We start from the raw sequence: 12,574 nt of genomic DNA, 5'->3' as shown, positions 1-12,574 counted from the left end.
ATCCAGAGTAACACTGTATGCCATCCAAATTGCCAAAGTTGTGTTCAGTTGAGCTGGTAGGACAAAGCTTGACATTGAATAGAAAAGATTAATTGGCAAAGAATCCTTGCTTTATTGCTCTCCCCAGATTGGTCTCCATAAGGACTGAAATATGTCTTAGATACAGAAGTAGTCAAGTGAAAAAACTCTCCCCCTTATAAAACGAAAGAGGATTGTAAACGAATAATGAAACAACCAAGAAACAAGTGATATAGACCTCATCTTACCCAGGGAGAGATAAACTCATGGTGGGAGCACATTGCTGAAATATTGGTAAGTGTTAAACAGCATAGTGTTAACATGTCTCCCAGGACAATGCTGTCACCTTGTTTATATATTAAGTCCACTTGCTTCCATTTATGATAGCTCAGTCTCTACCCTTTTCCTAATTTCTCTTGCTTCTGAAGATGCTTATGTAACTAGCTTCATTATAACATTAGTTGTGGTATTGTTATATGTATTTATTATTGTTTCATCATTATTTATCTTTTTCCATCCATATTATTACTATAATCATAGTTGAGTGTTGAGACAGTCATTGATATCTTGTTTGAATATTTATTCAACTGTATTACATGCACACACACACGCACACAGAGGAGAAATTACCTTAGTGAGGGGCAACATGGTTTTCAGGAAAGATCATGTGTTATGAACCTCTCAGATTTCTACAAGAAATTGAGCTGTTGTTCACAAAAGCGAAGGCTGAGGATTGTTTTGTATCTGGAATGCCAGTGTGCTTTTCACTCTACCACATGGAAATTTGATTATTGGGCTGGATCACTAGGTAAGAATAAGGGGAAACTCCTTAAATGGACTGAAAATTATCATAGAGGAAGGCAAAAACGACACATTTTGGAGGAGCTTTCTCCAAATGGAAAATGGATGAAGGTCACCGATGTTGTGCTGTAAGGTTCTGTTGTAGGAATGCTACTCTTCTTGCTCTACTTGAATGACATGCCTGGCTTAATCACTCATCATCACTGTTTTCTTCTGCATACTTCCATATTTCTGACATAACCTTCCCACTAAACTATGTAATAATGTGGTATGATATTTTCCCAAAAATATAAAACCCCAACACCCGACAGTCTTTATCCTGCCAAGGAAATGGGTGAATTATTGGCAACTGTGCATAAGGGATTGAAGTCATGCATCAAACAACTTCCTCACAGTGTCTACAGGCTGGGACCAATGAACAGAGATGAGAGAGTCATTATATAGTATAGCAGAGATCATGACATTCTTGTGATGAATCATTTTTGTTTTATTTATTTTACTTTGTCACTGTCTCCTGCGTTAGCGAGGTAGCGCAAGGAAGCAGATGAAAGAATGGCCCAACCCACCCACATACACATTTTTATACTTACATGTCCACACACGCAAATATGCGTACCTATACATCTCAACGTATACATTCATATATGCACACAGACGTATACATATATACACATGTACATAATTCATACTGTCTGCCTTTATTCATTCCCATCGCCACCCCGCCACACATGAAATAACAGCCCCCTCCCCCCCCGCATGTGCATGAGGTAGCGCTAGGAAAAGACAACAAAGTCCACATCCGTTCACACTCAGTCTCTAGATGTCATGTATAATGCACCGAAACCACAGCTCCCTTTCCACATCCAGGCCCCACAGAACTTTCCATGGTTTACCACAGATGCTTCACATGCCCTGGTTCAATCCATTGACAGCACATCGACACCGGTATACCACATTGTTCCAATTCACTCTATTCCTTGCACGCCTTTCACCCTCCTGCATGTTCAGGCCCCGATCACTCAAAATCTTTTTCACCCCATCTTTCCACCTCCAATTTGGTCTCCCACTTCTCCCCGTTCCCTCCACCTTTGACACATATATCCTCTTTGTCAATTTTTCCTCTCATTCTCTCCACGTGACCAAACCATTTCAAAACACCCTCTTCTGCTCTCTCAACCGCACTCTCTTTATTACCACACATCTTTCTTACCCTGTTATTACTTACTCGATCAAACCACCTCACACCACATATTGTCCTCAAACATCTCATTTCCAGCACATCCACCCTCCTCCGCACAACTCTATCCATAGCCCACGCCTCGCAACCACACAACATTGTTGGAACCACTATTCCTTCAAACATACCCATTTTTGCTTTCCGAGATAATGTTTTCGACTTCCACACATTCTTAAATGCTCCCAGAACTTTCGCCCCCTCCCCCACCCTATGATTCACTTCCGCTTCCATGGTTCCATCCGCTGCCAAATCTACTCCCAGATATCTAAAACACTTCACTTCCTCCAGTTTTTCTTCATTCAAACTTACCTCCCATTTGACTTGTCCCTCAACCCTACTGTACCTAATAACCTTGCTCCTATTCGCATTTACTCTCAGCTTTCTTCTTTCACACACTTTACCAAACTCAGTCGCCAGCTTCTGCAGTTTCTTACATGAATCAGCCACCAGCACTGTATCATCAGCGAACAACAACTGACTCACTTCCCAAGCTCTCTCATCCACAAGAGACTGCATACTTGCCCCTCTTTCCAAAACTCTTGCATTCACCTCCCTTACAACCCCATCCATAAACAAATTACGCAACCATGGAAACATCACGCACCCCTGCCGCAAACCAACATTCACTGAGAACCAACCAGTTTCCTCTCTCATTACACGTACACATGCCTTACATCCTCGATAGATACTTTTCACTGCTTCTAACAACTTGCTTCCCACACCATATATTAGAAATAAGAGACATATATTTCTGATGATAGCAGGCCTATCTTAGGATTGCTGTTGGTCTAGTTATTTCCTTCTTGAATATTATTTTACTATACAGCATCTATGATTTTTCAGTGGTCAGCTATAAACATGCAAAATTATTATAATTTGTTTTTTGTTATCTTTAGATTGAATTGCAGTCTGAGTGGCACCAAAAAAGTTCTTGCAAAGCACTTAGAGATTCAGTACAAAAAGGTCAAGCTTCAGGTTTGAGGAAGATACTGGTTGATTTTCCACCTACAGAGGACCATAACCCTATTTGCATTACAAAGATATAATTCCATCTAACATATATTTTCATGTGTTTTTGTTTGTTACTCTTACACTGCTGAACTTTAGTACCTAGAGGCCCTAGTTTTTATGTGTAGAGACTTCAGAATCTGTACATAGTTTTAGGCTGTGGTTCATAGGCCTTGAAGGCTGCTTTGAGGACACCAAAGGTCACTTTTTAAAAGCTTTATAGATTATACTTAGTCTGTTGTACTTAATGAGAATATGTGAACTAGCAGCCTCAAATTATAACAAAGGTATCTCAGGATCAAAGGCAGGATCTAAGGGCACCAGAATCAGGCCTTATTGGCCAACAAAGGCTGTCATTCAAGGTTCATTGTTATTACAGCTTCATGATATGATACTCATTCAGTACAGAAGGGACCAAATATTCAAGTTTTTTAGCAGTCAGCCTTGAAGGCCATTTCTTCCAACTTTGATAGTCTTTATGAACATTAACAAAACTTTTTTCATGAAAGCCATTTCTTTTTAATGTAGTAATGGGTATCCCAGATTACACAAAATAGATTTGAAGTATTTTAGCACTTATAGCTTTGTTACTGTTACCTGTGAGTGTTTGTGCTTATTTTTTTTTGTATCTAAACATTTTACCTATATGCACTGGTTTCCCTTGTTTATACTGATTTTGCAGGAACTGAATTTGCACATACTTGATTTACTGTTCATTAATTCTTGTATTTCAATTTCTAAAAGTTGGAACATAAAAAGGAGCCAAGCAAGGAGTGCTCATCCTCCTGAAAGGCTCAGGTGGCTGGTGTGTCTGAATGTGTGAGGATGTAACCAAGATGAGTAGAGAGAAAAGGTAGGTAGTATATTTTAGAGAAGGAACCTGGATTTGAAACAGAACTCATGGGTAAGGGGAAGACTCTTTTCTGGAAATATAAGGCTCTTTGTTGCGTCCATATGCTGGTCAAAGTTACATACTATACTTTCAAAACAACTTTGTAACTTCTGTCTTGATAACTTTTTCTTTAAGTAAGTCTTACCTAAAAAGGATAATCAGATATGCAACTCAAAATCAGTATATATTTCCAGTGTGCTATCACTATTCCCAATAATGTAATGAACAATCCTGTTTCCTAAAATACCACATGTTTTTGCAGGATTTAGTCATGGGTGCCATTCATGGTAAAGGTCGTTTTATTTGTAGTGGTTGCCATCGTCCTTTCTCCTGGCGCCTAGAACTAGCTGAACATGTTAAGCAATGCAAAGCTATTCATCAGAGGTTAGTGAAAATTTTTAGATGATGAATATGTTGATTATTATATTACCTCATTGTTGTGTCAATGAAATGCTTTTAAAGTTTTATGAAGGTATGGTAATTCGATTAGTTTGTAGTAGTTTGATGTAAAGTACTCTTATTTCAGAATGTTATACATGACAGCTATCTGTGGTACCAATGAGGAGGGTTTTAACAATAGCTATACTGTCCCCACCCCCTTGAGCTTTGCCTCTCTAAAAGACCTAACTCTTTTACCATCCATTTCACCAACATGTATCAAGACTCTTGAATCTCCAAACCCTAATGTCATTTGGCTTAACTCTTAAATGCTGCGAATCTTCTTATTAAGATTTCCTAAGTAGTCAAAAATAGTCTCCATATGAGTGCTAAGTCTGGCAGGCTTGATTTAAGTCGCCTGCCAATTTTTGACACTTGTATGGCTGCTAAATTGGCTTTGGTCATTATAGGTGCTTTATTCAGACTTCCATTCCTTGTTGGCAATTCTGATGTGTAATTGCACTTGTAAATAAATGTGAATATATATAGACTGATCCCTGGGGATAGGGGAGAAAGAATACTTCCCATGTATTCCCTGATTGTCGTAGAAAGCGACTAAAAGGGGAGGGAGCAGGGGGGCTGGAAATCCTCCCCTCTCATTTTTGATTTTCCAAAAGAAGGAACAGAGAAGGGACCAAGTGAGGATATTCCTCAAAGGCTCAGTCCTCGTTCTTAATGCTACCTTGCTAATGCAGGAAATGGCGGATATGTATGAAAAAATATGTAGACGTGTAAATATATTTGTAAATATGTAGGTAGTAGCCATAAATAGTGATGTCATTTAATGAATGTCCATCACAAGGCTCACCCTCCTTACCTCCTCTGCTACCCTTAGCCAGTGTTGTGTTCATGTTAATCTTATTGTTATACTGTGGCCCTGTAAGTTGTGTAAGCTCTCTTTTTTGTACATATCCTATACTTTTACATGTAATTAATTTATAAATCGTGATATGTTAAGATTAAATTTGCATCATAAAACTCATCCCCTGATCTAGCTCTGCCCATATAGACTGAACCAAGTCAGTTTCTTTATTCCCTAGAGCACTGTGTTTTAGTACATATAAGAAAATTTCAGCAACATGGGAGTAGATAGAGATATGAAAAGGGAAAGTGAGATAGTGAAGGAAGACTTTGATATGGATTTTAAAGGTTTCCCAATGATGATGCCAGGGTTACATGGAATACCTGATAGCTAGCAGCTTCCACATCATGGATAAGGTAAATAAGCATCTTATTTTCAAACATAACTATCTGTCTTTGTATAACTCTGATGCCCATCTCCTCAGGGAACTCCCATCAAAGGAGTGCCACAGCAAAAGTCTCCACATACCCATCTGTGAATGCCTCCTTTGCATACACTGTTTCACACATTTTTCCATCATTTCCCTTCCTCCATTACTCTTCCACTCATTTCCCATGTTACAGGTGATCTTCCTCTTATGCCATCCCCTTTAATTGTACCATCATAAACTCTCCTTATAAACTCCCCATCTTGCATTCTTTTACCCACTCTACCAATCCACAGTTCATTACCTTTGCATTTCCTGCTATACCACATCTCTCATACACCCACCCTCATTTCTTTCTTCATTCCATCTAGTCATGCCACATGCTCCTGTCAAATATTTCTTTTCCAGAGCCTGGATTCTTAACCTCATTCCTTGTCCATGTTTTAGCTGTATAGGTCAGGGTTGTGAGGACTATGCTTTCCCTTAATCCTTACTTCACCTCCATACTTGCACTTCTACCCTTCAATATTCTAGTAAGGGACCCAATGTCTCTTCTCCCCTGATCTGCTTTCTCTGTTATCTCTCCTTCCATATCACCAAATTTACTCAAGATAGCTCCTAAATACTTAAATTTTCTCACTTCCTCTGGTCTTTCTTTGCCCATATCTATACCATGGTTTAGTAAACTTTCTTCTTTCACTATTTTTTTTTTTCAAATCTATACCTTTACTCTGTTTCCTTTCAAGCTCCATTACTTTTACTTGCATTTACCTTTAGTTGCCTTTGCTTACACACATCATACAACACACTTACAACCTTTTGCATCTCCTCCTCACTCTCAGCAAACAACACAGTATCGTCTGCAAACAGGCTTGTCATTAGTCACCTGTACCTCACCACCACACTCCATCTCTACACCCCCTTTTCCTGTTTTGCTTTCACCTCTCTTATTCCGTATATGTTATTGAGCCATGGTGACATCACACAGCCTTGCCTCATACCCACATGTATACCAGAACTATTGCTCAACTCTCAATCCTCTCTTACACATTGATTGACTATTCTATAGAAGGCTTTCACACCATCCAACAGTTGTCCCCTTACCCCATATATCCTTAACTCATTCCATAAAGTATCCACTCCACTCTATAATACACTTTCTCCAGATCCATAAAAGCTGCATGTAATTTCTTACCTTTTGCCAGATACTTTCCCACAGTCATTTTCACCACGGAAATCTGATCCTTACATTCCTAGCCTTTCCCGAAATCCAGTCACTCTTCCCTTATTTTGCATTCAGTCACCTCCATCAGTCTAGCAATCAACAGTTTTGCATACATTTTTCCTGGTATACCTAACAGACATAGTCCCCTGTAGTTGCTATATACATCCTCAGCACCTTTCCCCTTCAATAAAGGAACAGTAATAGCTTTCACTCATTCTTCAGGCACAACTTTCTGTGTCCATGCTAAATATTATATCAGATACGTCTGGATATTCTGCTACATTTTCTCCTCCATACTTCAGTATTTCAGCCATAGTCCCATGCACTCCAGGTGCCTTTCCTACCTTCAGCCTCATTATCACCTTTTTTGCTTCCCTTCTTGCTATAGGGTCTTGCAGTTGTATCTCTTCTTTCCATCAGCCATACCCATGCATGTAACAACTGCTGCCACACCTTCTCACACATTCTTCAGTCCTTCAAAATACTCTTTCCATCTTCCTTTCATTCCTCCTTTTCATTCAGCAACTCTCCTTCCTTACCTCTCACATTAAACACTTTCACTCTTACATCTACCTCTCTCTTTTTTCACTTCCTTTCAATACAGTTTCTTAATTTCCCTAAACTTTTCACTCAACTTTCTTTTAGAATCTTCATAAACTCTTTCTTTCTCTATCAGCGTCTCAACATTCTGCTTAGACGTTATGTATTCTTCCCTCCTCCACTGCTGAACTTTCACTGGTACATTCATTTAATTTCCAACACATCCACCCTCCTCTGCTCAATCCTATCTATAGCCCATGCCTCATAATCATATATTATTGGAACTACAACTCCCTCCATCATACCCATCTTTGCTCTCCGAGGTAACATTCTCTTTCCACACATTCTTCAAAGCACACACACACACACACACACACACACACACACACACACACACACACACAGGGTTAGGTTAGGTTAGGTTAGGTTAGGTTATATTCAGGCCCTGATTGCTCTTCTCTTTCACTAATAATCTTACTTCTTCATCCCACCCTTCACTACCCTTTCTGATCTGCCCACCTCCCACGCTTCTCATGCCACTAGCATCTTTTGCACAATCCATCACTGCTTCCCAAAATACATCCCATTCCTCCCCCACTCCCCTTGTGTCATTTGCTCTCACCTTTTTCCATTCTGCACTCAGTCTCTCCTGGTACTTCCTCACACAAGTCTCCTTCCCAAGCTCACTTACTCTCGCCACTCTTTTCACCCCAACATTTTCTCTTCTTTTCTGAAAACCTCTACGAATCTTCACCTTCACCTCAACTAGATAATGATCAGACATCCCTCCAGTTGCACCTCTCAGCACATTAACATACAAAAGTCTCTCTTTCATGCACCTATCAATTAACATGTAATCCAATAACGCTCTCTGTCCATCTCTCTTACTTACATACGTATCTTTATGTTTATCTCTCTTTTTAAACTAGGAATTCCCAATCACCAGTCCTTTTTCAGGACATGAATCCACAAGTTCCTCACCATTTCCATTTACAACACTGAACACCCCATGTACACCAATTATTCCCTCGACTGCCACATTACTCACCTTTGCATTCAAATCACCCATCACTATAACCTGGTCTTGTGCATCAAAACTGCTAACACACTCACTCAGCTGCTTCCAAAACTCTTGCCTCTCATGATCTTTCTTCTCATGCCCAGGTTCATTGGTGCCAATAATCACCCATTTTCTCCATCCACTTTCAGATTTACCCATATCTGTCTAGAGCTTACTTTCTTACACTGTATCACATGCTCCCACCACTCCTGTTTCAGGAGTAGTGCTACACCTTCCTTTGCTCTTGTCCTCTCACCACCCTCTGACTTGAGCTTCGTTTCACTCAGAGCCAAAACATCCAGGTTCCTTTCCTCAAACATTCTACCTATCTCTCCTTTTTTCTCATCTTGGTTACATCCACACACATTTAGACACCCCAATCTGAGCCTTCGAGGAGGATGAGCACTCCCCGCATGACTCCTGTTTCCTTTTTAGAAAGTTAGAATACAAGGAGGGGAGGGTTGTTTGAAGGAATAGTGGTTCCAACAATGTTATATGGTTGCAAGGCATGGGCTATCGATAAGGTTGTGCGGAGGAGATTGGATGTGTTAGAAATGAAATATTTGAGGACAATATGTGGTGTGAGGTGGTTTGATCGAGTAAGTAATGAAAGGGTAAGAGAGATGTGTGGTAATAAAGAGTGTGGTTGAGAGAGAAGAAGAGGGTGTATTGAAATGGTTTGGTCACATGGAGAGAATGAGTGAGGAAAGATTGACAAAGAGGATATATGTGTCAGAGGTGAAGGGAATGAGGAGAGGTGGGAGACAAAATTGGAGGTAGAAGAATGGAGTGAAAAAGATTTTGAGCAATCAGGGCCTGAACATGCAGGAGGATGAAAGGCATGCAAGGAACAGAGGGAATTGGAACATTGTGGTATACCAGGGTCAATGTGCTTTCAGTGGATTGAACCAGGGCATGTGAAGTGTCTGGGGTAAATCATGGAAAGTTTTGTGGGGCCTGGATGTGGATAGGATGTGCATGCATGCGGGGGGAGGGGAGTGTCATTTCATGTGTGGTGGGGTGGCGGCGGGATGGATGAAGGCAGCATGTATGAATATGTACGTGTGTATATATGTATATGTCTGTGTATGTAAATGTATGTATACATTGAAATGTATAGGTATGTATATGTGTGTGTGTGGGCATTAATGTATATGCATGTGTATGTGGGTTGGTTGGGCCATTCTTTTGTCTGTTTCCTTGTGCTGCCTCACTAATGTGGGAGACAGCGTCAAAGTATAATAAAAAAATGATAATATAAATCTTTATCCTAATCTGAGCCATGTACTCATTCTGTTAGCCAACCTTTAGGAATGGATGAACAGATGGGTTAACTGTGAACTGACTGCATCATCCACGAGTCAAACCTGTATGCTGAACCCTGGGCAGCCCGTGAATGCATCACTGTCAAAAACACTTACTCCTATACCACGGAGGTCCAAAACTTAAGTTGAACTTCCTCTTCTCATTAGATTTTATTTCTACCCTTTTCATATTTCAGTTTGCCGTGATGTGGATTTCTATCTATGAATGGAGTCTCAGACATACTAACACTCTTGTTTGCTTGTTCTTGACAGTACCTCACCAAAGTGGGAAAGGCAACTAGATATGAAAGCATATGTACTCACCTTGAAATGCTCTGATGGCTATTGTACTAATGGTCTTTATGATGTAATTCTTCAGGAAAAGCAAGGATCAGCAAGCTGAATATTACTTCCTGGAATCCTGTTTCCTCTGTGGTTGTCAGCTGTCTGGTATCCAGTCTGAAGAAGCATCTTTTGTGAAGGGCCTTCAGAAACTGTATCACTCAAAGAGGCCATTGATAGAGGTGGTACTTTATATTTTCCATAATCAAAAGTACATGACAAAGCAGTTGTATTTCAAGAAAATATTTAAGATTAAGTGATTTTTAAAGATATTTTTAAAAATATGTTAACTGAAATTACATTATTATCTGAGTAGATTTAACACCTGGGAGAACACCCTTATCACTAATGGGTTGTGAGGATATACCATTGTTATTACCTCACAATTTTCTCTCCTGTTATGAGTTGCATTTCACACACATGCACAAACATTATAGAAAAATATATTGAAGAGAAGAGAGGAAGATCTGTTAAGATTGCTTTCAGGATAGAGTATAGCTAGGCAAATAAGGAAACCTTTCTTTCAAGTGGAATATAGGACAGTGATTATCAGAAGAGACAAATCAAGAGTAGTAATATGAAAACAAGTAAATTACTTAAGAAAACTGAACATTAAGAAAGATCAGAGAGAAGGCCACCCACATATCAGAATCAGGCAAATTTAAGAATTTTAGGGGTAAGATTAAGGGAAAAATGGTTTTGTAAGTGAAGGGTAGTTTGTTATAAGACAAAGTACATTTTACTCTCATTTATTCCATTATTTTTGGTTTTTTAGGAGTAAAGTTATTGGCTGTTGAATTTCAGACATAAAGATGGTTGTTTTAGAAAATGAATATAAAGCATGGATTTTAGACAGAAAAAGAATTAAGAAGTAAGGGAACTAATTAAGAGCAGTGTAGTGAAAAGATATGTATATATCTTAAAAATGACTCAAAGATTGTTTTGATAAGGTTTTATGGGAACAAATATACTGTAAAGGAATACAAAATCAGGTCAAAGGAAAGAGTCAGGAAGAAATAATGTGATAGGGGTGCTGCGATAGTAGAATTTATGGGATTGACCAAAGACTGTGGTTTATGGAGGATAATGTTCGTATGTCATTGCACTGGGTAGAGACTTAAGGCATATTGATTGTAGTTAAAATAATGTATGTAAAAATATTGAAGGAAGAAAGTGACTTGAAATGGCATTAATGGATCTGGAAAAAGTGTATAATATGACTAAAAGAGATGCTGTATGGAAGATGTTACAGGTATGTGTGGTAAGTGAAAGGTATTAAATGTAGAGAGGAGTTTTACAAGGAGGATATGGCATGCTTAGAGGTAGGAAGGGATGAGGATGAGTGGTATCTGCTGAAGTTCAAGGATGTGTTGTGTTGCCATGGCTGTTTAGTCCATTCAAGGACAGGGTAGTATGGAGGTAAATATAAGGGTCTTGGAACAAGGGACAGTTGTGCAGTATGTTGAGCATGGTGAATCATTTGCTGTCTACAGATGACAGCTCTGATGGCAGCCATTGAAGTGAACCTCCAGAAGCTGGTGACCGAGTTTGGGAGAATGTGTGAAAAGAGAAACTTGAAAGTAAATTTGATCAAAAGTATGGTGATGAGTAGCAGCAGGGGGATGAGACAGGATGGTTTGAAAGTGATTTGAAATGGGGAGGACCTGGAGGAAGTGTAGTACTTCTGATGCTTGGGAATGGATGTGGCAGTGGTTGGAATCATGAAGGCTGAATTGAATTACAAGATAGAAGAGGGGGTTAAGGTTCTGAATGCATAAAGGAACATGTGGAAGGAGAGGTCAGTTACATTTAGTTATTATTGTCTCAACCATTTTGTATGAATGTGGGTCTTAGGCACACTGAATGCCAAAGAAACAAAGAGGATGGATGTGTGAGAAAGGAAATGCTTGTGGTCAGCATTTGGCATGAGGTGGCTTGATTATGCAAGTCAGAGGTGATAGCACATGTAATTTGATTGAGAGCCAACCATGATGTCATGAAATAATTTAAGCATATGGAGAGGATGAGTGAAGAAATGCTGATAGATAATCTGTGAGTCAGAAGTAGTATGAACAAAGGGGAGTACCTGTGACAAAATTTTCCCATGTTGGCAGGGCTACCGAGATGAAAGGATGCAGTAAAGGGTGCTTTGGGGTATTGGGTCCTAACATTCTGGAGGGCAAGAGGTGTACAATGAACTGAATGAATTGGTTTGATGTGATGTATACTATAGGGGGCAACATGCCATTAGTGGGTTGAACAAGGGAACGTAGCAGTCAAGGTAAACTATAGAGTAGGTGGCTGGGCTTATATGTGGTTGGTAGAGTGGATGATAGAATCTGGTTTTGGTGCTTTATAAATGACATTTAGGGGTTTAGTATGGGTTAATGAGGTCATTTTTTGCTTGTTCCTGAGGCTTCCTCAGTGAAGCTGGGAGGGCAGTTAACCATAAAAAAATTGGAAATTGAATAAAATTATGA

General features: G+C 39.5%; 1 protein-coding gene across 9 annotated transcripts in view; it reads left to right on the top strand.

Moving 5' to 3' along the window:
• LOC139751571 (uncharacterized) overlaps positions 1 to 12,574 on the top strand; it is a 51,401-nt gene that overhangs the window by 1,144 nt on the left and 37,683 nt on the right. For 8 of the 9 annotated variants that reach the window (XM_071667152.1, XM_071667145.1, XM_071667147.1 and 5 more), the window contains 3 exons: positions 128 to 312; positions 4,219 to 4,340; positions 10,132 to 10,276. In XM_071667152.1, coding sequence (XP_071523253.1) covers positions 4,228 to 4,340; positions 10,132 to 10,276 — 258 coding nt within the window. In that variant the 5' untranslated portion in view covers positions 128 to 312; positions 4,219 to 4,227. The remainder of the gene's footprint in view (positions 1 to 127; positions 313 to 4,218; positions 4,341 to 10,131; positions 10,277 to 12,574) is intronic. The other variant, XM_071667153.1, reaches the window with a different exon arrangement.

This window comes from Panulirus ornatus, chromosome 11 (assembly GCF_036320965.1).
Source record: "Panulirus ornatus isolate Po-2019 chromosome 11, ASM3632096v1, whole genome shotgun sequence".
Classification (NCBI taxonomy): Eukaryota; Metazoa; Arthropoda; class Malacostraca; order Decapoda; family Palinuridae; genus Panulirus; species Panulirus ornatus.
Note: the sequence above shows the minus strand (reverse complement) of the source record. Positions and strands in the feature narration are given on the sequence as shown.